At 41.2% G+C, this 25,021-nt stretch overlaps 2 protein-coding genes across 2 annotated transcripts; one reads left to right on the forward strand and one right to left on the reverse strand.

Annotated features, from left to right (window-relative positions):
* Window positions 1–871: 871 nt before the first annotated feature.
* c8h9orf85 (chromosome 8 C9orf85 homolog) lies at window positions 872–3,631 on the reverse strand. The gene is made up of 4 exons (XM_050051066.1): window positions 3,438–3,631; window positions 2,954–3,060; window positions 2,002–2,115; window positions 872–1,331 (listed from the first exon to the last, which is right to left on the reverse strand). The coding sequence occupies exons 1-4, from the start codon at window positions 3,537–3,539 to the stop codon at window positions 1,097–1,099; spliced, it is 558 nt and encodes a 185-aa protein (XP_049907023.1). The 5' UTR covers window positions 3,540–3,631; the 3' UTR covers window positions 872–1,096.
* Window positions 3,632–4,025: 394 nt separating this feature from the next.
* Window positions 4,026–23,635, forward strand: abhd17b (abhydrolase domain containing 17B, depalmitoylase). The gene is made up of 4 exons (XM_050051686.1): window positions 4,026–4,540; window positions 6,189–6,665; window positions 19,890–20,069; window positions 20,518–23,635. Exons 2-4 carry the CDS (start codon window positions 6,199–6,201, stop codon window positions 20,735–20,737), a joined length of 867 nt encoding a protein of 288 aa, XP_049907643.1. The 5' UTR covers window positions 4,026–4,540; window positions 6,189–6,198; the 3' UTR covers window positions 20,738–23,635.
* Window positions 23,636–25,021: the final 1,386 nt, after the last annotated feature.

The raw sequence follows: 25,021 nt of genomic DNA on the forward strand, positions 1-25,021 counted from the left end.
GCCATGACATAACAGTACCTCCACCATGCTTCACTGATGAGGTGGTGTGCTTTGGATCATGAGCAGCTCCTTCCCTTCTTCCTTCTCTTGTCTTCCCATCATTCTGGTAGTTGATCTTTGTTTTATCTGTCCATAGTATGCTGTTCCAGACAAACTCTAATCTGGCCTTCCATTTTTAAGGCTAACCAATGGTTTGCATCTTGTGATAAACCGTCTGTATTTATTCTAGTGAAGTCTTGTCTTGCTTACAAGAGCAGCAGGACGAAAGCTGAAGTGTTTGGGGCACCATTATCTGCTCAGATTCAATTAAATGCTTCAAAACTCATTGGACGATGCTTCACAGTGCAGATGGACATTGACCTGAAGCATATTGCAAAAGCGACCAAAGACATTTTTAAGGCAAAGAAGTGGAATGTTGTGAAATGGCCAAGTCATATCATCTGACCTGAATCCAATTGAGCATGCGTTTCTCTTGCTGAAGCCAAAACTGAGGGCAAAACACCCAAAACACAAGCAGGAAGTACAGACGGCTGCAGTAAAGGGCTGGCAGAGAATCACCAGGGAAGAAACCCAGCATCTGATGATGCCTATGTGTCCAACACTTCAGGCAGTCATTGACTGTACAGGATTTGCAACCAAGTATTAAAACTGACTGTTTCATTGATGATTATGTTAGTTTGTCCAAATACTTATGAGCCCTTAAAGTTGGGGGACTGTGTGAATAAATGGTTGTAATTCCTACACGGTTCATACTACATTTTTGAAAAAAGCCTTAAATGAAAGCTGAGAGTCTGCACTTTAAGCAGGTATTCATTGTTTCATTTAAAACCCATTGTGGTGGTGTACAGAGCCAAAATGACGACAACTGTATCATTGTCCAAATAATTATGGACCTGACTGTATATCCAGCTGGTTTTATTTGTGAATAGGTTTGTGAATGTGCAGTACATTATACGGCTCATCTGAGTATCATCACATCTCAGACCTTACACTGTACTTTGATTTGTGAACTTGCTTTATATACATATTTTTTTCAAAAAAAAAAAAAAAGGTCCACTTGGTACAAAAGAACCCTCTCACTGTTGTTTCACTGTCGTTAGTCTTTAACTTTGACTCTGGATACATCTGGAAGCACATCAGACTTTTTCTGCGCCTTCTTGGTTTCTGAGTCACATTGGAAATCCTCATCATCATCTTCGAGGTCACTTAAGTCATCGTCATCATAATCATCGTCACTGTCCAAGTCATCCAAGTCCTTCTTCCCTCGTCCACGTCCTTTCTTAACCTGTTTAACATCCTCCTCTTCCTCTTCATTGTCCCCTTTGTTTATTCTACACAGTGGGAGAAAAACAAAGTGAGGCAGTGTCAACTGGAATCTTGGAAGAGCAAAGTAGAAATCCCTCAGGCCTTGTTTTGAACCTCATAATGTGAACAAAATAAATAAATAAATAAATAAATAAAATCACATATGAGAATAAATTGATGCCAAAATGTTAAAAGAAAACAATTTCTGTAAAGGGCAATAAATTGAAATGAAAAGACAGAGGCTAAAGTGCTGCCAGTAAGTTAAGCTAATTCCAAGAATCCGTTGTAATGTATCTCACTGTCCACAAGATGGCAGACTTGCAGTAGAAATTCTTGTACGGATCTGACAATGATTACGGATCTGACAATGATTTAAAAAAAATATTAAAATTGGCTTCATAAATGTGATTTTACCCTGCCCTCAGATGAAAAACCCACATAACACATTTTTACAATCGTCTTCTACAACGTGAGGACATCTAATATGAATTGCTTCTTCATGAGTCACTGATAACAATGTGGACAAGAAAAGCCCAGACTTGGCTTTATTAATAGGGACATATTTTCTCATTAGTAAACAGAAAGGTTGATCATTTCAGTAAGATCAGTCCAAAGTGACTTTATAGTATTTTATGCTTTTTCTGTATGAATCTACATACACAAATTCACACACTCTCACAATACAGGACCACTCACGGAATAATGATGTCCTCTTTCTTCCCACACTTGCAGCAGATCTCAAGCTGAAGAGAACAGGGCTTACAAACAATGTGGTATGCATCCTTCACTGTCTTCTGAGAGCACTTGACACTGAAAGAAGACAACATGCATGCACAAATGTCATACATTTTCACACTGGAACCAACTACAACTGTCTTTGAAACACAAATAACAAATCCAAAACACCAACACTCTACTGCATATATTCAACATGTGACACATCTACAAAGACCATGCGAGTCTGACTCAACTGATAAAGCAGAGGTTGCCATGCCAGCACGAGATAACTGGAAATCTGCAGGACATCAGGAGCTTTCCTGAGTGCCTGCTGAACTGTGGACCCACAGTTACTCCAGCAACACCAAACACCAAGCACAGGTTTTGCTAATAAGACTAACTCTGTTCTATTTAAGTGCTCCAGTGAGAGTGACAGAGAGTAAGCATGCAGGATACATGCATCCTGAAATCAAAGCATGCTAAATGGAATTCAGCCATCATTCATTTTATCATTTACACCTGTGTTGTTCCTACTGTGGCATGTCAAAATGTCTCCTGTGAAAAATGCCTATGCACTCAACTTGCCAACTGGTTTGCTACAAGCATGCGTCCTTTTAACTTAAACGTTAAGACTCAAACTTCAGCTCAAAGTGATGACTTAACATTTTTTAAACAGCCTTACCAGAAGCTTCTTCCTGTGTAGCAATTTCACAATGTTATGAAGCTAAACTTAGCTGTTGTGAGCCTGTAACTTCCAAGTGTTTCGGCTGATAAATTAATACACCAAAAAATTAAGGTGTAAGCATAATCCATATTGAGCTTGCGTATTGACTGTAACAGATCTGATCATTTCAAATGTGTGTGGTCATAAGCAGTTGTTGCAGTGCAGATACATTTGTAATGAATGTCTGTAGTATCTAAGTATACTCACCATTTTTTGGGCTGTGTCAGTGCCTTGTATTTGTTGTACTTTACTTTCCACTCAAGAACACCCTTACAATGTTGACAGAGGCCATCATGGATCTTTGAGTTTGCCTTCTGTAGTTAAGATAATGGAAAGGTTATATTAATAATAATGTTATAACATGGCTTTGACAAAGCAACGGGTTGTTAAGGCAGGGTTTAAAGGAAATGCATTATCGTTGACAACAATGATAGCAGGAGAAACTGTTCATTGCTTAACAACAAAAAACACTCCTTAATTTCATTTTTATACATAATTTCTAAACAACGCTACCTCAATGTCGTTTCAGATAAACAAAAGTTATACATAGTTTCGTCTTAAATAGCACTTTGTTAACTCTATAATGATATACATATTGTAACGTTAATTCAAAACTTTAAAGTGTCTTTACATGAGCTCAGTATCTATGCAGGCTAGCTACACACGCCATATTACTTCAAGGTTCACACACCTTCACTTGTACAGTCGCTCCGTACTTGTCATTTTTGTAGGCAGTGCTGTTTTGGTGCTTCTGGCCTCGCGACCGAGATACGTTACCCTTCTGAGAACTCATCTTATTTTCCAATCTTTAGATAAACACATGATATGGACCCGAATACCATGCCGGAGAGAAGATAACCCGGAAGAAGTACGACCACGTCATGAAACGTCATTGAGGTAAAAACCAAAACGCGAATTTTCCACTTTTCTCAAAAGTGGTTAAAATTATAAAACCAAAGAGCTGTTTGTTAGGGAAAGAGCAGGGGAAAAAACTTTTTTTTACGTTAAAAATACGCTTTTTTTAAAAAGTTACAGGTCAATGACGTCACCTGATTGAACGTTTTTGAACATGATTGGTCGGCGCCTCGCAATAGTAATCACCGGTTGGCTCTTCTATACATCAATCAAAACATTAGGTCACCACTCTGCGGCGTCGCCAAGAAACCGCCCATAAATGCCTACCCTTTCTCCCATTGGTGGGCTCGTTTCACTAACCTCTTTCCTATTGGCTCAGACAGCTGTCAATCACTTCCCTCCTTACAAGCGAAGATAACAAGCAGAGTGATATTCACAACGAAAGCGGTGATGTTTCAGAGGCAAGTGATACTGCTGTGAACTGATTGAAACCGCTACGGACGCGTGACAAGAATTTAGTTAATTTTGGACCTTTATCGAATTCACCCATGTCGCTGCTGAGCTCTATAGACTTGAACGTTTTGAATGAATCGACCTCGTTATCATTCAGGACCATATGTTGAGAAAGCCGAGCGGAGAGAAAAGAAACGACAGTTTCGGAGGCTGTCTGGACCCGGAGGACGAAGCTGCTAGCTAATAGTAACTCCCAGCTGTGGTGCCAAGAGGGATATACACACTCAAAGTGCCATAGCCAACAAACAGGACACGGGACAAAGGATAATCTTGCCGAGGATAACGTTGTCAATCTGCTGGCGTCGTGAAGAAGACAAGTTAGTTGGCTTGGTGCGAAGATATTAACACCTGACCACGGCTACGTTGGCCAATACTGTCACCTTAAAATAGAAAGGAAAACAAAACAAGCGTCCAGCCGCCGTCCAGGTAATGTTGTGATCATTTCTCTACTCTGTAAGAAACATCTTTAGTGTTGCTTGCTAATTGGCCCATCACACTCAGCAATAATTGTGTCTAGCCACTGGAAATCAAACGTCCACAAACCAGCCCAGAATCATTCTAATCTCTCCCAACACATTGCAGCCTCCACCACCATTTTACAGTAAGTCGCTGCGGGGCTCCATTCTGTCTCCGCGGATGGCAGATTATGGACTATTTTGGGGAATATGGGAAGCAAATAGCCTCCACTATGTATTCTGCTGCTGCGTGCTCTTTTTGAATGTCACAGCATCTTGTATAAGTAGCATTCACAGAGCACAAGTGGCTGCAAAAGTATCCACTCTCAAGCATCTCTGGCACAGCCAATCGTTTGTAGAAGTGGCACACAGGTAATTAAGTGGTATTGAAGTCACCTGTGATCAAGAATTTTAGGCTTTAACACACGTGGTCAAACAGCTGGTTAGACCACTTCCTTGCAAATCTGCAAAAGGAGGAGCGGACCATTATAAACAAATCCACCACAAATAGATTGAATGTCCTCATCAGAAAAGTTTGGGAAATTGCAAAATAACTAACTGAAGTAAATCTGCTGAATGCCTTCTAGAAAATTTAAGTGTGCAAGAAAATTAGTGGGAAGCAGGCCACCAAGAGGCATGAGGAATGTGCTTCATCTTTCATAGTAAGAGTAAGTCACTTTAAACAGCACTACATTATGCTAAGATGCTTCTCTGCAAAGCTTGTAGAAGCTACAATAAAATAAATTAGTAATATGCTGGTGTGTCCTGGCAAAAAAGCAGCTGCAGGCTGAGAGTTGCTGTTGCATGATCACATAGGCTAGGATGTAATTGGAAAGATGTAATAGCAGGGTGTAGCCTAAGTTCCTACTCAAGCACCTTCATTTGAAATCCAATCCTAAACACATTGTCATAACCTGACAGTGATGTGTTTTGGCCCTGTTCGAAAGGGCATGTGTAGTTATGCAGAGTCAAATTACTTGTGCAAGGCATTCCTGGAGGATATTTTGTTAGGTTGACCAGCTTTGGTGTCGCCAAAGTGAGCTCTGCTGACATGTTTAGTGCCAGTCGGCCAGCGAAATACAAAAGCAGCCGGAATATCTAAAAGGTAGCCTTAGGTAGGGGTCCAGGTGCAGAGAGGAAAAAAAAGAAAGCCTTTTAAGTCAATACTGTCTGAGTGGTTGTGGAGCCTCGAGGCAGCCAGAGAACAAACACTCAATCAGAGTCACTATGTCTTTTTTATAATCCTGGCTAAAGAGAGCCATGCGTTCTGGAGAGGGGAATTGATAGTGTATAAAAAGAGAGGACAGCAGCCTGGCCTTAGCCTCCAGTCCCGGAAACCCCCTGCTCTTCCACTTAACAAAGACAAACTGTTATTATATTCTCAGAGAAGACATCATTCAAGACTTCTGTGGGGAATTGCTCTCGTGGTGATCTCCTTGTGATCAATTTGCAGGGAGTGCAGAGGCAAATTCAGTTGTTTGAGAGAGCGTAGATGCTCTTGTTTGATGAGATTGCATCCTTTTTTCTCTCATTAGTTCTCAAAGGCAACTCTTACATTTTAATCAGCTGATGAAATGTATCTGTTTCTATTTTAACCTTTCTCCCTCTCCCTGTCACAGTGTTTTGAGGATGAACCACTTATCCCTCAGCGAGCTATGTTGCCTGTTCTGTTGTCCACCGTGCCCCAGCAAGATCGCCTCCAAGCTGGCCTTCTTGCCCCCAGAGCCCACCTACAGCCTCATGTCTGATGACAGTGGCAGCCGATGGACGCTGCACCTCTCTGAACGCGCCGACTGGCAGTACTCGTCCCGTGAGAAGGACGCTATCGAGTGTTTCATGACACGCACCTCAAGAGGGAACCGCATCGCCTGCATGTTCGTCCGCTGCTCACCCAGCGCCCGGTACACTCTATTATTCTCCCACGGAAATGCAGTGGACTTGGGTCAGATGAGCAGCTTCTACATTGGCCTGGGTTCACGGATCAACTGCAACGTCTTCTCCTACGACTACTCGGGTTACGGGGCAAGTTCTGGGAAACCTTCAGAGAAGAACCTGTACGCTGATGTAGATGCCGCCTGGCAGGCACTCCGGTCACGGTAAGGAGAGATGATTGATGATGGTTGGGGGAATACACAAATGTTTGCACAGCCTGTAGAGAAAGGATGCAGTGATTGATAAGTAGTGATGAATGCGTTGATATTAGAGTTATTGAATTGCACACAGGCCCAAAGTGTTGCTTTAAATCTGTCCCGGGCACACAGTCCCGTAAGTGGACTTGAAATGCATTGCATCAAATTATGTCAGAACCCAGAGCTGAAGAGGAAAGGGAAGTAGCATGACACACATTGGTAATGTAAAGAAACTGTAAGAACCTTCCTGTGCAGTTTATTCCTCTACATATTGCCAGTCTAGAATGAGGCTGTCAGCTGTGTAAACCACGAGGAAAGAGTCATATTAATAGCAGCTCCCTGGTCACGTCATTCCCATTGACAGCTTTGCTTTGGTAGCAAGAGATAATGTTGTGAATAACAACAATGGCAACCTTTCTTGTTGTCCTCAGACTGTGAATGGCGACAGCTATGGGGAAGTTTGACAAAGTAAATGGGGACTTAGTGAAACAAAAGCTGATGTAAAGTCTTGAGAAACCAGCCTCTTGTAGGTTGATTAGGAGAATCACAGAGACACGAAGCAATAGCAGGAGGAGTTGAAGATGTAAAAAGTTTACAGCAGGAGCTGGGTGGAGGGATGATTAGATTGGACCTGATAAAATGATGGGTGGAGATGGCAAGGAATGGTTGAGTTGGGATGACATGATGTTCTTGTAGGAGGTAATAAGGAGCGTGTTTTCTGTGATTATGTTGGCCAGCCATATGTAGGTGTGAGTGGGAGCTCTGCTGCATCTTTTTGCTCCGCAGGCTATGAATAGACTGATATTTATTGGCCGATATTCAACTTCTTCTTCTGATTTCTCAGCTGATACAACTTACTTCTTCAGTGCTTCTTGTGTTTGCTTTAATCTGTATCATAGTCTTGTAATGATAATGAAATAAGCGATGACTTGTGCTTTTACATCGCAGATGGTCCAGAGGAATTTGCCGTAGAATTCCTGCTCTATTACAGTATATTAAATCATGTCATTTAGAAACTAGACTTACAAGTGAACTGCTGGAAACATTTTTTTTCTTAATTTCATCATGTTGTCTCCATTCATTACTCTCTTTTCATGACATACAAAACTTAATAAAACACTAAATTAAATGACAACAAAAATGACACTGTATGTAGATAGATATTGCTTTGTGAGGATCTGTATAACGATCTAAAATTCCATCTGATCTGACTCTGCTTACTGCAGGCATGGACTCTTCTCCCCAGATAAGATTAACCTCATGTCCCTCACTTCCTTTTATCCATGTTTAACCCTGTCGTCACTGCTTCCTTTTGTCCTTTTTATGACACAATAGGCATTGTACTTCATGACTTTGGGGCTGGTTTGCCACGTGTATGTAGAGCTGAACCAGTTAGCTATTTTTCAAGCTAAATGGCGAATCTTTTCTGGCTCCAATTTCTCAAATATTTTAGATGATGATAAACTAAATATCTTTGGAGCAAGCAATTGAAAGATGTCACCTTGGGTTTTGGAAAAATTGTGAAAAATGTTCACTGTTTGTTCGAGAAAAGGTTGACAGATAAATTGTTAATGAAAATAGCTGTTATTTCCAGCCCTACAGAGCGCATAAGATCGATATCCTTTCTCCGCATAAACATAAAGCACGTGGCCACTCACCTGTTCTGACAGAGAACAGGATGTGGTGGAGGATTGTACAGTGTTCGTCTGTGAGTACGAGTGGAAATATCTTGTCCATCATATTCATGCTATTTTGTTTACGTGGATGAGGGGGAAAATAAAAGTTCAGCCTGGTTGCTTTTGTATACTTCCTGCTGGAAGACAAACAAATGAGTAAGAGAGGAGAAGGGGAACTTTGGCTCGGAAAAACTAAAGGCAGGAAGAGAGGAACCAAAGCAGTGTAAATCAGCTGCAAAGAGAAAAAGTAGGCTGCTTCTGTGGAGTGCCACTCCTGTGTCAATGCTTATGTGGGTGTATGTTCTTTCTGTGGTAAATGAAGGTGTTGGCACTGCAGAGGTTTCAAAGTGCTGATGGATAACACTGGTAGGGTCACTGGCAGCAAAGGGCTACTGTTTCTTAGCTACTGGCTTTCGCTGTGAAGCTCACTGCACCTCTTTTACATCTCACAGAACCCACTGAGTGGATTTCTCTAAATAAGGCCCTTTAAATAAGGAAGCTGGCAAGTTAAACAGGAAACTCTTGATCATAAAGGTTGTGCATACAGGAAACGGGCTGTGAAGAAGAACCTGCTTTTCTGGTGGCCAGACACTCTGTGTCTCCTTGCGTCGACGTGTGTGCGGGGACAAATGCATTCCTTTGCTTCAAAGATGAAATCTTTCCAACACTTGTGTTTCCAATTAAACATGCTTCGTCGAGTGCCACAAAACAGTTTTACGAAAGCTTTAATTACAATGTTGAATGTGATAGAGAGGAAATGAGACGAAGGCATAAGAGAGGCCTTCTGGGCAGTCTGAAACCCAGTGTTTCCTCTTTCTTTCTATTCACAGCACCAGACAACTTGAAAGAGAAGAAGCACTTAAGACTGCTGTGTTATTCTGCTTTTTATTTATTTATTTATTTTTCTCATTTTCCAGCTCACTTACTTATTTTTGTTGATACACCAAGGAATCTCCTGCTCCCACACAGTCGTGACCGGCGCTGAAATTGTCTTTGAAATTTCATTTAATCTTAGCAAAGCAGAACAGATGCTTTAAATAATATCATATTATGCTTTGATTTTGTGTGTGGGGCAGGAGACGATTGTTGTTGCCGTCGATGTAAAACCTGTTGACTATACTCTTTGTATGTAAGCTCAGCTGTTAGGGCTGGGTATTGTTAAAAAATTACAATATCAGTATTAATATGATACTGATACCAATAGACAATAGAGTACTTCATATGATACTTCTTTTTCCCAACACAACAATCACACCACAATTATTGTCTTGTCGATTTTATTGTCATTTTCTCAGTTAATTGATTAGTCGATCTGTCTATAAAATGTCAATCTGTGTTTCCCAGAGCCCAAGATGACGTCCATGAGTGTCTTGTTTTGTCCAGAACTCAAAGATATTCAGCTTACTGTCATAGAGGAGTAAAGAAACCAGAAAATATTAACATGTAAGAAGCTAGAATTGGATCATTTTTACTGAAATTCTTAAAAACTGTAATCAATTGTGAAATAAGTTGGCGATTTTTTAATAGTTGACAATCTATTAACTGGTCATCACCATGAGCTGTGGCGCAGAGGTAGAGCGGGTCGTCCACCAATCGAAAGATCAGTGGTTCGATCCTGGGCTCCTCCAGTCTGCATGTCGAAGTATCCTTATCTTGAGCAAGATACTGAACCCCAAATTGCTCCCGATGGCTGTTCCATCGGTGTGTAAGTGTGTTAAAACTGAGTAGCAGGTGGCACCTTGTATAGTAGCCTCGGCCACCAGTGTATGAATGTGTGTGTGAATGGGTGAATGTGACTTGTAGTGTAAAAAGCGCTTTGAGTGGTCACTAGATGACTAGAAAGGTGCTGTACAAATGCAGGTCCATTTACTATTACCATCATGTGAATGGAGGCATTCAGTTTTGTAAAATGCCACCAGACACCACAGGCTTGTAATAGGTTATAGCCATACTTTCAAACGTTTTGGTGACATCTTGGCACGCTAAACTGCCGTCTCTGTCAGATACAACGTGTTCAACTTCACCATATTAAACTGAAGAATGCTTGCAGTGATTGGCTGAGAACAAAACCATACAAATAGTCATTTTTTCTAGATCTGGGTACAAAAATGATCAAATACAGGAATTGTTTGACTGGAAGTTTCACTACTACTTTATACTGGGTTATGTCAGTTGATACCTTTTAAAGGTACACACAGCCCAGCCCTATCAGTTATGTAGATTAGATAAAAATTTGCATGGTTGCCTGTCTGTCCTCTACACACGGTGTGGCCGGGGCTCTGTCTCCACTGTCTGTACTGGAGAGATACTTTTGTTCCAGTGTTTCACCATTACTGATCATTTCTACGGTCTTTCACTGTATTGTTGTACAACTCATCTTGTTCCCACTAGTGAGGTTATTTGCATTGTGTAATTTAGACTGTAATGATATCTAAAAAGCATTGTTCAAGCTATTTTTATGTATGATGGAATTGTGATCGCATTGTGATGCTCAGAGCCATATGTGACTCTAGTCAACAGAATATTCGCTGATTTACTGAAGAAGTTATATTTGTCCTTGAACAACAGCACTGCCATTGTATCCAAATCTTTATGTGCATGACCTAATTTGCCTAGAGACCAACTAAACCTGTACACCTTGTCAGTTGGGGTGGCGGTTTGCCACCTGTTCCTGTTTCACTACTAGAGATGAAACAGTATAAAAATTTCATATTATGATTATAGTGGCCAAAATGATCATTCATCAGTATTGTCATAGTATGGGGTATGGGGCACACACCCCAACTAAAATTAGCAGCACTATGCGTTTTTTCTTTGCGCAGTGCGTTTGCTTTGAAATGCTTGCTCTAGTGTCTGTCCTCCTGGAGATTAGGACAAGGAGCCAGTAGCACCACTGGGTTTGCCCGCTGAACGCCCATTCTTTAAACAAGGGATCAGCAAAACAAACCCACGTTGCATGCTGCGCCTGCGCACTCATGTCTAGGAGACTGTTGCTAGCTTTGGTTGATGCTGGATAGTATTTACTGTGAGGTTTTCAAAGTGGGGTAACCAAACTAACATTTAAAAACGATAACACTAAACATTCGTAAGTGTACCATGGCTTATCATGAAACCGGTAACTGTTTCATTTCTGTTCTGTACACAATGTTAATCAGCTGTTTTTAAATAAGGGCAGAGCAGGTATCAACTCAACATCATTCAGACACTGTATCACGTGGCGTTGTAGGTAATCAGGTAAGAATGCTCTTCGAGATCGAATGGGGAAACTTGCAGGAACAAGGAAACAATTTGATAATCAAGAAGTCTCAACTTGCTTTCTGACTGTAAAGCTCTCTCGAAAGCCAAGATGCAAGTATGAATGCCAGCTTGTCATGACAAACAAAACATGTCTGTCCGAATGAAGGCATATGGAAATCTCCTCATTTGTTTGTATTGGAATAAAATGCAGATGCCACATTGAATTGGAAGATAAGAATAACTTGATGTAAAAATATAACTTTTAAAGAAACCTAAACATTTGAGACTTTTAAGGCTTAAAAATGGACAGACTGTCAAAGGGTTAAAAAGGATTGCAACATTATGTAATGTGGAATGGCTGCCTTAAGGCACACAGAGGCACTTGTTATGATAGGGTTGGGCACGAAGACATCCGGGTTGTGACGTTGTACTCCGTTTCTTTTTATAACCTGTGATCAACAGTTTAAATAAGCTAGGTTAATTCCCCAAGTTTATTTTGCATGCTATATTTGGCTTAACCAAATGACAAGCGTCATTGTTGAACTTGTGGTTGTGATACCTGATCACTGGCAACAGTCTCCTCATCCTTTATTGGCATGTCCGTGTCACTCTCTCTGTCTGTGAGAGCTCTGCAGCCTCTCCAGTTACAGTGCGTTAATGGTCTGCTGTCAGGATTGTCTGCAATGACTGCTTATTCTGCCACGCATCAGACTCTTTTCGGCTGGTGAAATTCTGCTAAAACCTCAAACCCCCTGGCGTTTTGTCAGCTCAACAGGCACTTTAGTTTAACATTAATACTGTGCTGCAACTTTCTTTCACAAAGAGATTGAAATGACAGTTTTTAAGGATTTCTCACAACCACTTAGAGCTAATTGCTAGTTAATCACTAGAATTATTAAATTTGGGACTTCAAGTCTCATTCATGGGCGCAAAATACAAGCAACGAGGGATTTATTAACACAAAATATGCTAGAAATCTTGTGCACAATTTAATGAATATGTTTGGCCTTGCATACTTCTCTGCTGTTGTATGTACATAACCTTTTTTTCCTAGAATCTTCAGCGTTTATTGTTGATAAGGCCCCTAGCGTCATGTATTATCTGCCTTTCTGACTTAATTGTTTGTGTCTGAGGGTTTGAGGGCTGTGCCAGATTCATAATTGACTGTCTGTTTGATAGAAAGACAGTACAGCCCAGCCTTTTGACCCTGCCAAGCATGAATCAACTAGATTGTGTTTATCACATCAAAAGGCCTCTCTGCACGGCCCCACATTAGTCGGCTGCCTACATCCCTTGCGCATGTCTCTCATGTTGGATCAGACGCACAGCCCGAAGAAGAGAGCGCCTCTTGTATCTCTCTCACTGTCTCTGCGTGTTGTACTGCAGCAGTGTCTTCTTTTTCTGATTGTTTGACATTTTGAACAGAGTCTGTCTCTCTCTGCTTCTGTTTTCTGTGTCATCCAGTCTTTTTCTCCCGTAAGATTCAGCAGTCAGCAAATTTGCCTCCTCTGGAGTGTTGACACGCTTGTGTAGGCTGCTTTCTCTAAACTCCGCAGTCATATGACAGAGGGGAGCCACCTGTCCCTTTGCAAGCAGTCGAACCACGGCTGCTCAGCCAGGCATACACACAGGACACTCAGCTCCTTCTGCGCTCTCTTGTTCAGCCACGGTGGATGAGGCACTCCCTTCACCTGAGCAGGGAGTGGATCAGATGATTCAGCAGTTGTATGAGTCAGCATGTTTACGCACTCACACGGCCTCCATTATCATACTAATGATCAGACATACTTAGAGACGAATGAGTCAGGAGGTGTACTATTTATTAGTCTGCATTAGCTGATATCAGGCATGAGAAAAAGAGTTTATTGACATAAGAGTGACCAAGCTGACTAAAACTACCAGCCCACTTCCTCTTTTTGACCCAGTGTGTGTGTTTGTGTGTTTTCCACTACAGAATGGCACTGTATCATTTTCTTTTCCCTCTGAGATGGAGGCGGGCCAGCAGTCAATCCTGCTAGTCTAATATTGAGCGGTAGCCTAGCAACTCATTTCCAATGAGCTTTCAGACGAAGGTCTTACCACACTATGGCCAATAAAGTCAAACCAGAAAAACTCACTTCCCGGTCAGTCATGATATTGATTCAAATCGAAACGCCATTTGTCTTGTCAGACGTTTAATAGTCAGGGGAAATTCTCACAGAACGGCAACCCACCATGTCTACGCATTGTTTACTTGGGATATCAGTAGCGGTTAAGCTGATGGCCAAAGGTAGACAAAGGCTGCTGTGTGTGTGTGTGTGTGTGTGTGTGTGTGTGTGTGTGTGTGTGTGTGTGTGTGTGTGAGCTGGGTGGAGCGCAATCGCTCACCTGACTGAGAAACAGGAGCAGAGCTTAGTGATGGTTTTGCTGATTATGTAAGGAATATGCTCACATCTTGATATTTGATTAAGTCTCAATGACTTAATTTAAATGCAAACTAATATTCCACTATTATTCCAAGCATGACAATATTCTGAATTTAATGCAGGTCATATAAATGGCATATTCCAGTTTGATTTTCTGAATTAGGCCTTTGTCTGAATGAAGCTTTCTTTGATTAAGATGTGGGACATGCTGATATTGGTATTAGATGCAGTCTCTATTCAGAAAAATGCACCTCATCTGGGGGGTTTGCTGCGGTTTGGATGCGTTGTACACAAACCAACTCCCCAACAGTTTGCGAAGCTGGGGTAGAGATGCCTGCCCAAAAGAAAAGCCAATATTTCTGGTCGGAAGGAGAAATCCGCCGACTTTTAAACATCATGGAAGACTTGGATATCTACAGGTTTTAGGAAATGCACAAATATTGCAATGCTAATTTCCAAGAAGGTGGTTGAAGGAGTGGAAGAGGGAGGCTCTGGCTAGTATGCCACTGGTAAAAAACTTTGAGAAAATCATATTTAGATGCAAAGAAGCAAAACAACACAAGCAGTTCCACTTTTTCATATTTTGACATGTTCAAGGATATGTTAGGGTATGTTAATTGGAGTATGCAAGGCTCCAAGTAAACAGGAATATTAGTGGGATATTCATTTTCATTAGTCAGTCTTTTTCAGAGCGAGGTCAAGAACCTGAATATTTTGTTCATGTAAACATAGTCAATGACTTTTGAAGTATGTGGTCACTGAGCCACAAACATTGATGTCATCCTTTTATTTTCGGGACAAATCTGTATAAGTGAGTATACAATGGAAGGAAATGAGTAAAGAGGTGCTAAGCATGATAACTGATCGTCGGAGTGCTAACTGAAGAATCCCCCTGCTGTAGTGCAGATGGTACGCTAATCTGTTAAAAATGCCTGTACATATGTTCAGGATATCCTAAAATATCTATTAGTCATCTTTTTGGTCTTCAGGGAGCAAGAGGTGGGCAGCCAAGAGGGAGCGAGAGACAGAATTGGGAAACGGGAGAGGATGTGATGCATAATAGATTGGATTTGTGTCAGGAGACTAAATTGATGAAGGTTTGGGGGAGGGTCGTAACCATGGAGCGTGGTTGGCAATGGCTCGGTGAGGTCTATTCAAGCTGAAATGCAATGGAGTAAATTGCAGGCTTGCGCTGGCCGGTCTGGGGGGTAGCTGTGTCTTGTGAGGAACTGGGTTGGTCAAAGCCTGTCATGGTGTCGTCTTAAGACGAGTGCAGCTGCAGATCTGCCCTTCAACTGTCCTTTCCTGAATGTGTAAGCAGAAGACACAGCAGTCTGTCTAACAGTGCCAAGATAGCTGGGTGGGTTAGCGGTTAGAGTGACCTTGTTGTAAGTGGAAGGTCACAGGTTCAAGCCATGCATTATTTATCATGTCTCCTCAAGCAAAACACTGCCACTTGCACAATGTTTGTTAGGTGTAAAGATGTAAGCAAAGCGTGCCAGGTTAAGTTGGGGAAAGCCTCGCTGCGGTATCTTATATCCCATCACCTGATGACTAAGCTGTAAAATGGTTTCAGTTTTCCCTCTCTATATTGGCATTGTATACATTGTATTGACACCCATGTGGTGAGTGTTTATGTGTGTTAGGATTGGCCAGGCTCTAGTGGCCTGATGTGGCAAAGAACATTGACTAGATAAGCATAGACACGTGGAGATAAGCATAAGTAAAAGGTAGCTGATAAAGGTCTACTTGAGGGTTACACTGATAAAGCTGTTCACAACAGCAAACAAATAACAAACTGTTGTGACAAGTAAGCTAAATCTTAAGTGAAAAGGTCACACTGTGCAGTCTTCAGCGTTATGGTGGAGTTGTGAAGTATAATTAAGCCCACTCATTCAGATTTGTTGATCATTTCTTCTCATCAAATGCTGTCTGTCAGCAGTCATGAGTTAAGGAAGTAAGCAACCAAACAAACCCTTGTACCAAGCCATTTACTTGTATCGTTTCTGGGAGGAGTTAATATTGAACATTAATTCCTAAAGTGGCAATCACCTCATTTATTGCTCGACATCTTCTGTTACTTGTCTGTCTTTTAAGATATAGTTCAGTACTCTTAAGAGAAGAGTGGGTTTGATTTTACTGGAAGTCTCTTGTCCTGAAGCTCTGTCATTACCTTACAACCTTACAAGATGTCTGTTAGCTGAGCTTAAAGGGACACTACACCCCAAATCAAAAACATGTATTTGTCCTCTTACCTGTAGTGTAGGGCTGGACGATTAATCGAATTTTAATCATGATTTTGATTTTGGCTTCTCACGATCATAAAAACATTATAATCGAAGAAAAACGATTAATGCGCCGCACGGCGCGGAGTGTATGTAAGTGAATGCACCTGTGTTATGTGCAGCAGCAGCAAGCGTGTGACGTGTGTGGATCAATAATATGTGGAGCGAGCGATTGAGAACATGGCAGAAAGGCAGCCATTGGTTGAGAAGAAAGGTAGGACAACTTCAGTCATCTGTCATTGTCACGCTGTCGTGTCTGCCCCCCAAGGCAACATGAGCTGGAAAAAAAAAGTCTAAAAAAGTTAATAACTTACAAATTATGGCGAAAAGGTAGTTTCTTGCAACCCTAGAATTAAGATAAAAATATTCACAAATGAAAAAACACTGGTTGCTGATAAGTAGTGTTTAACTTTTGATTTAACACTAAAAATTAAAACCCTCGGTGCGCACTGCAGCGCAAGCAGACAAATCCGCGACTCAGAGCAGCATGTGTCACTGACACCAGACCGGTGGAAAATGTCACCATCAGCATATTATTTTACATCAATAAAATCTATTTTATCATTATTTTGAGTCACATTGTTGAAAGAATTTAGCTGTCTGTGCTCAAGCAGGATAATAGGTCTCCATTCATTGCACGTTGGGCTTTCTATTTCCTTGTCGGAGATGGTGTTGCGTTCAAGGTCCCCCCCAAAAAAGCGGGAGGAAAAAAAAGCAAGAATATTCGATTTTTTTTTTTTTCACAATCGAATCCCGTGCTATCGAACTTGGGTCAGCCCTAGTATTTATTTTTATTTATTGTTTTTATTGCTATTATTATTTTAATTTACTATTATTATTTTTATTTTTTTTACTTGTTTACTTGTTACTAATTTATTTCTGGCTGTTCTTTTAAGTTATAATTAAAGTTGAGTTTTGGTGGAGTTTTGAAATCAATGAATAATCGTGTTTATTAATCGTGATTTCAATATCAATCAAAATAATCGTGATTATTATTTTTGCCATAATCGTCCAGCACTACAGTGTAGTGCTATTTATGAACCTAGATTAGTTTTGTTGTGAGTTGTCGAGTGTTGGAGATATTGGCCGTAGAGATATTTGCCTTCTGTCCATTATAATGTAACTTGGTAGCGCTTGGCTTGTGGTGCTTAAATCGCCAAAAAAATACATTTGAAAATTCATCATCAATGTCTCTTTGCAGAAATCATGACCTGGTCACTCAAAATAATCCACAGACCTTGTTGTGAGCAGTTTATGTAGGAACTATGTTCTGTCCACCACGTACACTCGCCAACTGTATCACTGCACAGAAGGAAGCAGGCATCAACTGCTAGCTTACCTAGCACTACTGAGCTAGCTAATGTTGTAGCTTTGCCAAAGAAGACACCATTAATGTTTACATCTCACGCTGACACAAACATGTCTTCCATTAGTAGATGCACACTTCCTTCTGTGCAGTGATGGGATTGGCAGGTGTAGTTTGGTAGAAGGAAAATAGTTCCTACATGAAACAGCTCACAACAAGGTCTGTGAGTTATCTTGAGTAACCGGTTCATGATATCTGGAAAGAGACATTGCTGTTGAGTTTTTCAAAAATATTTTTTGGCACTTTGAGCACCACAAGCCAAGTGCCATTTAGTAACGATATACTGGAGAGAAGGCTGACATCTCTACAGGCAAGAGGAAAAATAGCTATGTGTATTTTTATTTTGGGGTAAACTGTCCATTTAACCCTTGCAACATGAAAGTCACTTAACTAAATCTTGTCTGGCCTAAAGGGTCAGCTATCACGTTTTCCTTTCCTTTCCATTAGTCAATAAACACTGAACCAGGAAATAGTGGGAATCTAACTAACCAAAGAACACTGTTAAGCCTCCTGCAAAGATTTTCACAAATTATGCTTTTTTTTAAGATGATTATGATCAAAACTTCAAATCCCTCAAGGCTTATAAGGATCTGAGAAACGGCTTTTCCATAAACTGAACTGGATCAAAGTGGATTCTCATTAACAGTGGTTAAGCTTTTTTATTCTGACGACGGATCATCAAGAATGCTCTGAATGTGGCCAGTTACAAAAGCATGATGGCATTTACTTGCAAATGTTGAAACAAAAATGTTTGTGGCACATTTTTTAGGAGCTGTTAGTCTCTAATCGGACAGTGTTATTATTGATGCTGTCTGGAAAAAGACTATCTCTGTGGTCTCCTCCTTACTGTCCCTCACTTCCCCTCACCAGCCACATTATGTTGTATACTTGAGCTAATCTTTCAGTCCGTGTATTGTATATATTATCATCAGCCAACCTTGAGTATTAATGGTGCTGTTAACGCCACAGCACCCGACAGTGTACAGTAACACTTTAACATGCCGTGCCAGTATTTTCACCCCTATTTATACCCGCTGAAGGCCAGCTGACACACCAACAGTAAACTGTGCATATATTCCTGTTAATGACTTGTGTGTCTGAGTATGTACGTATTCATGTTATGTCTGAAGTGGATGTGCCTGCACTTAAGTCTGTTGCAGTAGCAGCAGGACTACATTACTCTGCAGATGGGTCCTCTACAAAGGTTGTGTTAGACTTGTGTTAGTGGCGTTCCTAATTATAATAATCCATCACAGCAGTGTAGAGTGGTGTCAGACTTTGGTGTTCATGTATTGTTCATCACTGTGTATTATAGGACTGCAGTAGCAGAGGCTGTACTGTTAAGCCTGTAATGTTAGTGTTCCTAATTTTAATAATAGAGTAGGGCAGTGATTTTTTTTTTTTTTTTTTCCCAGGCTGGTTGTGGCTGTGTACTATGCGCTATCAGTAGTGCAGCAGTACAGACAGTGATGCAGTGTTCTCAGACTAGGTTTCAGGTTGTCAGCTGACTGCTCGCTTGCTAGAGTGGGTCACGTTCTCCGTAATCAGCTGTGGAATGTCTTCTCCTCTGTTTTTTCTCCCTCACCCCTAGTCCAGTATCAGTGTCTTTTTTTGCTCTCTTTCTGCTTGTTTTGCTCCAATTCCCCCTCCTTCCCCCTGAATCACGAGACTACAGCGGTGGTCCACTCTGTTCAGCTGCTCTGAAAAAAAGCAGCAGACAGCCACTGAACCGTGGCTGTGTCCCATCTTTGTGCGCTTGTTCTAGGAGGCCATATAATCACTGAGTCACTGTGGCATGACGTTTCAGCCGATAATAGAGCATGAGTAAGTCTCAGTTAGTGCACAGGTGTGTGTTTGCTTATGGAGCAGCATGTGGGGGAAATGAGGGAACGATGGGAGACTAATTGGCAATGTGAATGTATTTTTAATTTGATAGGCTAAACAATAGATCGTGATGGCCAGAAGTTCCTCTTTTACCTTAAAAAGCACTCAAAGAAAATCTACTTTACCCAACTGTTGGATTCCAAACTACAACATTTGCTTTTCTGATTTTGCCAGCCAAGCTGCTTTTTTCTAATTAACAAAAGGCCTAACTGGACGCCTGCCAGTGTTTGGAAAAGCACACAAGATTTACCCGAATATGTTCAGCTGCTAGTCGTGTAAATATCCTGCTCATGATCAGCAAAAGCGTGATACTCAGATATTCTGTGTCCTCCTCGCAGGTATGGCATCCGGCCAGAGAGCGTGATCGTGTACGGCCAGAGCATTGGCACCGTGCCCTCCGTGGACCTGGCTTCTCGCTATGAGAGCGCCGCAGTCATCCTCCACTCCCCGCTCACCTCTGGCATGAGAGTGGCCTTCCCCGACACCAAGAAGACCTACTGCTTCGACGCCTTCCCAAAGTGAGGTCACTGTATGGGACAGATGGCATGCATGAGAGCCAGACTGAATACATCACAAACATTCAGAGAGGCACACGCCCTCCCTGTACAGATATTCAAATAACCAAAGCACACATGCGTTTAAAAACACAGCAATGCATGAGTGAATTTGCATCAGGAAAAGACACACAAACATGGAGTTAAACATTTAGATGCTTCAAATTAATACAGGGAATGTTCTTTAAGTGACAGCACTTAAAAAAAAACACTCAATAGCTCCCTCTGCTGGTCAGTTGGCAAACTAGATCTGCTTCAGCTCCCTTTTATTGGTGAATTTTCAACATTTTTTAAATTTGTTATAGTGTTTATGATCCCTATAACTCAATTATGTGTGATATTTTCTGACTGTATTTATTTCTGCGTTTTAATTCCTTCCCTAACACTGCTTTCTTATCTTTTCACTCCAAAGCATCGACAAGATTTCCAAGGTAACATCACCGGTGCTGGTGATCCACGGTACAGAGGACGAGGTCATCGACTTCTCCCACGGCCTGGCGCTGTATGAACGCTGTCAGCGCCCCGTGGAGCCGCTCTGGGTGGAGGGGGCAGGACACAATGACGTGGAGCTCTACGGACAATACCTGGAGAGACTCAAACAGTTTGTTGCACACGAGCTGGTCAACTTGTAGAAGAGAGAGCTGGGGGAAAAAAGGGTGGAGAGGGAAGGAGAGAAGAAAGCAGTGGTTTTCAGTAGAGGTTGGATGATGAAGGGGTACAACTTTTTTTTTTTTTTGTGAAGTGATGCAGGTGGAAGTGGTGTTTGTCTGTGTAGTACTGAGGTTTCGGTGGCAGTCTTCTCTCATCATCAAGCGCCTCTCCCCCTCGGAGCTCCAGTTTGCCTGTCAGTACCATCCACTCCACATGCTGCAGCTGTGAACTTACACGTACCCATCGTTTTGTTTTGCTTTTAGGTTTTATTTTTATTACGTTGAAAATTGCACATCATGAAAGTGCGTGAATGAATGAGGACGTAGGCATGTGCGCATATAACACACCATGTGTACATGCAGTATATGAGAGAGTGTGTGTGTGTGTGTGTGTGTGTGTGTGTGTGTGTGTGTGTGTGTGTGTGTGTGTCACATTTTTAATGCCTTTTGAGAAAGACATGGTCCACTGTTCTTAACGGAGAGGTTCCTGAGGCTTTGAGGTTTTGAGAAACAGCCTTGCTACAAACTGAACTGGACCAGAAGTGGACCAGACTCTCTCCAGTCCAGCTGAACTCCATCTGACTGTGAGGTCAGAGTCGACCCTACACTCTACAGTCACCATGAATTTCTTTTTTTTTCCTTTTCTTTGGAGTACTGTTTATTATATTTTTTTATATTATACATGATATTTGCACGTATCAGCTGTCACTGAAGAACTGTACACGACAAACTGACGTTAACTAGCTGTGCCAGTGTTGCCAAATGTTTAGTATAATATATAGCAGGGGTTGGACACACAAAGAACTCTGTTCAGAAACCATCTAGAAACCTCTCCAAAGCTCTGTTAGCTGTATTCAGTCTCTACTTCTCAGTTTAATCTGAAAATGGTACAATTTGATGTTACACGCCACAGGAGAATGACGCAAGATGGGGCGTAGTCAGTCAGCAGCTCATTTACCCAGTGAAAAGGCTGCAGCTGTGTATCGTTGACCAATGAGTGTGGGTTATTTCGTCACACTCAAAATGTCCCCACGCTTCTTACTTGAAGGTAAACTCGGAAGTATTGTTGCTATAAGATCAGTATCAGTACGCTGTAGTCGATGAGCTGGATGCTTTTAGAAAAATGCAATGCTGGACGGTTTTGTGGACAAAATATCTACCCTTTTTTTTTTTTTTTTTTTCCCTTGGAATTAAGTATTCTCCTTGATATAGTAACTATAATGAAACCCAGTGTTGAGAATCTTTGGGTGTGAAGATACCAAGTTAAAGGTGCAGTCAGTGATTCTAGTCCAATGCGCTTTTTCTCAAATTCAGCAAATATCTCTTCACAGTGCACCACCTGTGTGTTCTGTGTGTGTGCGCTGAAAAAACTAGTGTTCATACACTGGCTCTCAAGTGGGGAAACAAACCAAGCTACAGAACACTATTCCAGCCAATCAGCAACAAGGAGTATTTATGCTCATGGATTTATAAAGAGAAAAGGCGTGGTCACACATGAGCAAATGCAGGCCTGCTGAGATAAAATGCATGCTGAATGCGGGCGGGGGCCTGACATGACTGATATAGCGAGCTAGCTGGCTAGCTACTGTTAGCTAGCTTGCTAATAGATACTGCAAAATATGATGTTATTGGTCCATTTTCCTTTTTCTTATGTTTCATGCCTGTCTCCTGTCTCACTGCCAGCCAGGCAGCATCTCTCATATGGGGCAGTTTATATTTGTCATGGCCAATATCACACAATATTGGCTGGTTAGACATGGCAACAGTCACTGTCTCATCACACATACTACTTTGCTATTGATTAAGGCTCTGATTTTCCTGGTTAAAATTCACCAAGTCGAACTTCACGCAATGCGAAAATGTGAATTTGCTTTGCTGCTGGAAACAAATGTTTCATTTGCCCCTTTGCTAGCTCTGACTGGAGGTGAACCAGTGGCGAATATTCACCAGTATTAATTTTGCTCATGTGTGACCGTGCTCAAAAGGCAGTGGAAGCGACAGGGAAGCTTCTGAAGAAACACTGATGGGAGGGGTGTATTTGTTTGGGTGTTCAAATATCAGCAGACCTTCACCGGAATCACTGACTCCACCTTATTGTGTGTAGTTATTGCAGATCTTGCTTATGTACCTAAATCAGATCTTTCTAGATGTGTCTTTTTATATGAGAATATAATGACTGTGACAGCAGCTAACGGTCTGTGCTCTGATCAAGACTTATACCACTAATGCCAATCAGGACTGAATGGTGAACGTTATTAACACAGCCGGTGTGGATTCCTCTTCAGTTCAGGAAGCTGTTAAAAATGAAAATGTGTTTTAAGTTATTGAGAAACATTATTCCATTCCATTCAAGCTGAATCATGAATGGACGGTGGGTGTTATCAGCGTACGTGGCTCAGCATTAAAGGCCTCCATCATGGATGGAATGTTTTGTTCTTGTCTTAACTTTATCTTTTTGTCTGCATGGTATTTCTGGATCCGTTGTTGTCTGTCGATTTGCCCTTTAATGCTGAGTGAGGAGAAACAAAGCGTCAGCCAGCTGATGACTCCATCAAGGCACTGAAAAAATGTCAAAGTGCTCCTGCATGCCATGAATGGCTCGTTTCTCTTATGTTTTTTTTGGTCTGTATAACAACCTCAGAATGACATGAGAAATCTCAATGAATAATGTTGTTATGGGTATTTGTAATACCTGTATTACACTTGAGCCTGTGTTCACAAAAGGGGTCAAATACTGTTGGTAAATGACAATTAACCAATAAGCCAATGGGTGCTACTGTAAACCTTCAGGTCTGATTACTTACAGGTTGAGAGGAAGCAAAGATTAATCGCTTAATTTTTTTTTTCTTTTTTTTTTTTTTTTTGATTGACCAACATCCAGATCAGGATTGGTAACCGCCTGTCAGGTCTGTTGTTATGAAAACTACTTTTTTTTTCACAACTCATCTGTCTTATAAACAAGGATATGCTTTCTTTCATTTTCACTTTGTAAATAATATAAGGATATGCTTTCTTTCATTTTCACTTTGTAAATAATATTTGTACTGGACTTTTTTTTTTTTTTTTAGTTTTCTTTCACAAGCTTTTGTCATCATCTCTCAACTGTAGTTCTTACTTCTCTAACTCTTGATATGACAACTACTAGACCAAGGTAGGCCATCGTTTTGGCTTTTCAGATGACCTTTGTACTGGTCACTTTGACTAATGTCATCTCTGATTTGATTAGATTAATTTTGTATAGCATATTTCAGTACAGAAGGAACTTATATGTAATAACAATATTAATAAAGTAATTCTAACATGGATAGAGCAAATAAAATGGTATTTGAGAAGCAACAATATTTGTGACTGAACTGTTGATTTTTTGGGGGGCTTTTTGTGTGTCTAAATTTCAGGTCTGTTCTTTAGAGCTGGGTCTCTCGTGATTAAGATAGGACAATAAAATAGAGTGGGGGCTTGCTTTTATCGTGATGGGGACAGCTCATGTCCTCTTCACAGGAGTGCCTCTATTATGGCAGAGATGTGATTTGGCTGCACCACAACAAAGCAGATTTACAGTCAATAACACACAGCACTCCCTCTGTACAGATCACTGTCCTGACCAAGACCTCGCGTGTAGCTCTAATATTTTCATAACGTTAAACTGAATTGAGACACAAAGGGTGCTGATACATTCTCAACTATGGATGCATCAAATATAATCCGATCCTTCATGGGTCAGAGGCAGGTTTTATCTGAAGGTGTACACTGAGGTATTGCTGTATATTGTACAAAATACTGCACCACATTTGCATAGATAATATATAAGAGATTGCCATATTCTGCACAGTGTGTTTGTGAGGAGCACAGTTGGTACTCTCCCCAGATCGTTGCAAAGCAAAGCAAAGCAAAGGAGAAAGTGTGAACCTGATACTGCTTGGGGTCAAGAGGTCAACTCTGCTTAGACTCGGGGGCAATAATGGTATATGGATGAGGAGACAACTGGAGGATTACAGGGGTTACTAAAAAAAGGATGTTGCAGAGATCCTGTAGTGTTACCATAAGGAAAATGAGTCAAGTAAAAGTTATGGATTTTATTTAGTTTATTTATCTGACAGCAAACTCTTAGTGTATTTATGTTATCAGTTTTTGATGTTTTAGAATTCATCATTTAGAGCATCATGGTAAAGGTGCTGCCTCTCCTGGTTTGTCCCCTTGTGTACTTTGGAGGGAGGTTACAGAGTTTGTTCTCTTTATCACCAGCAGGCGGCAGTGCGGTCCAGCTTT

This window comes from Epinephelus moara, chromosome 8, assembly GCF_006386435.1.
Source record: "Epinephelus moara isolate mb chromosome 8, YSFRI_EMoa_1.0, whole genome shotgun sequence".
Taxonomy (NCBI): domain Eukaryota; kingdom Metazoa; phylum Chordata; class Actinopteri; order Perciformes; family Serranidae; genus Epinephelus; species Epinephelus moara.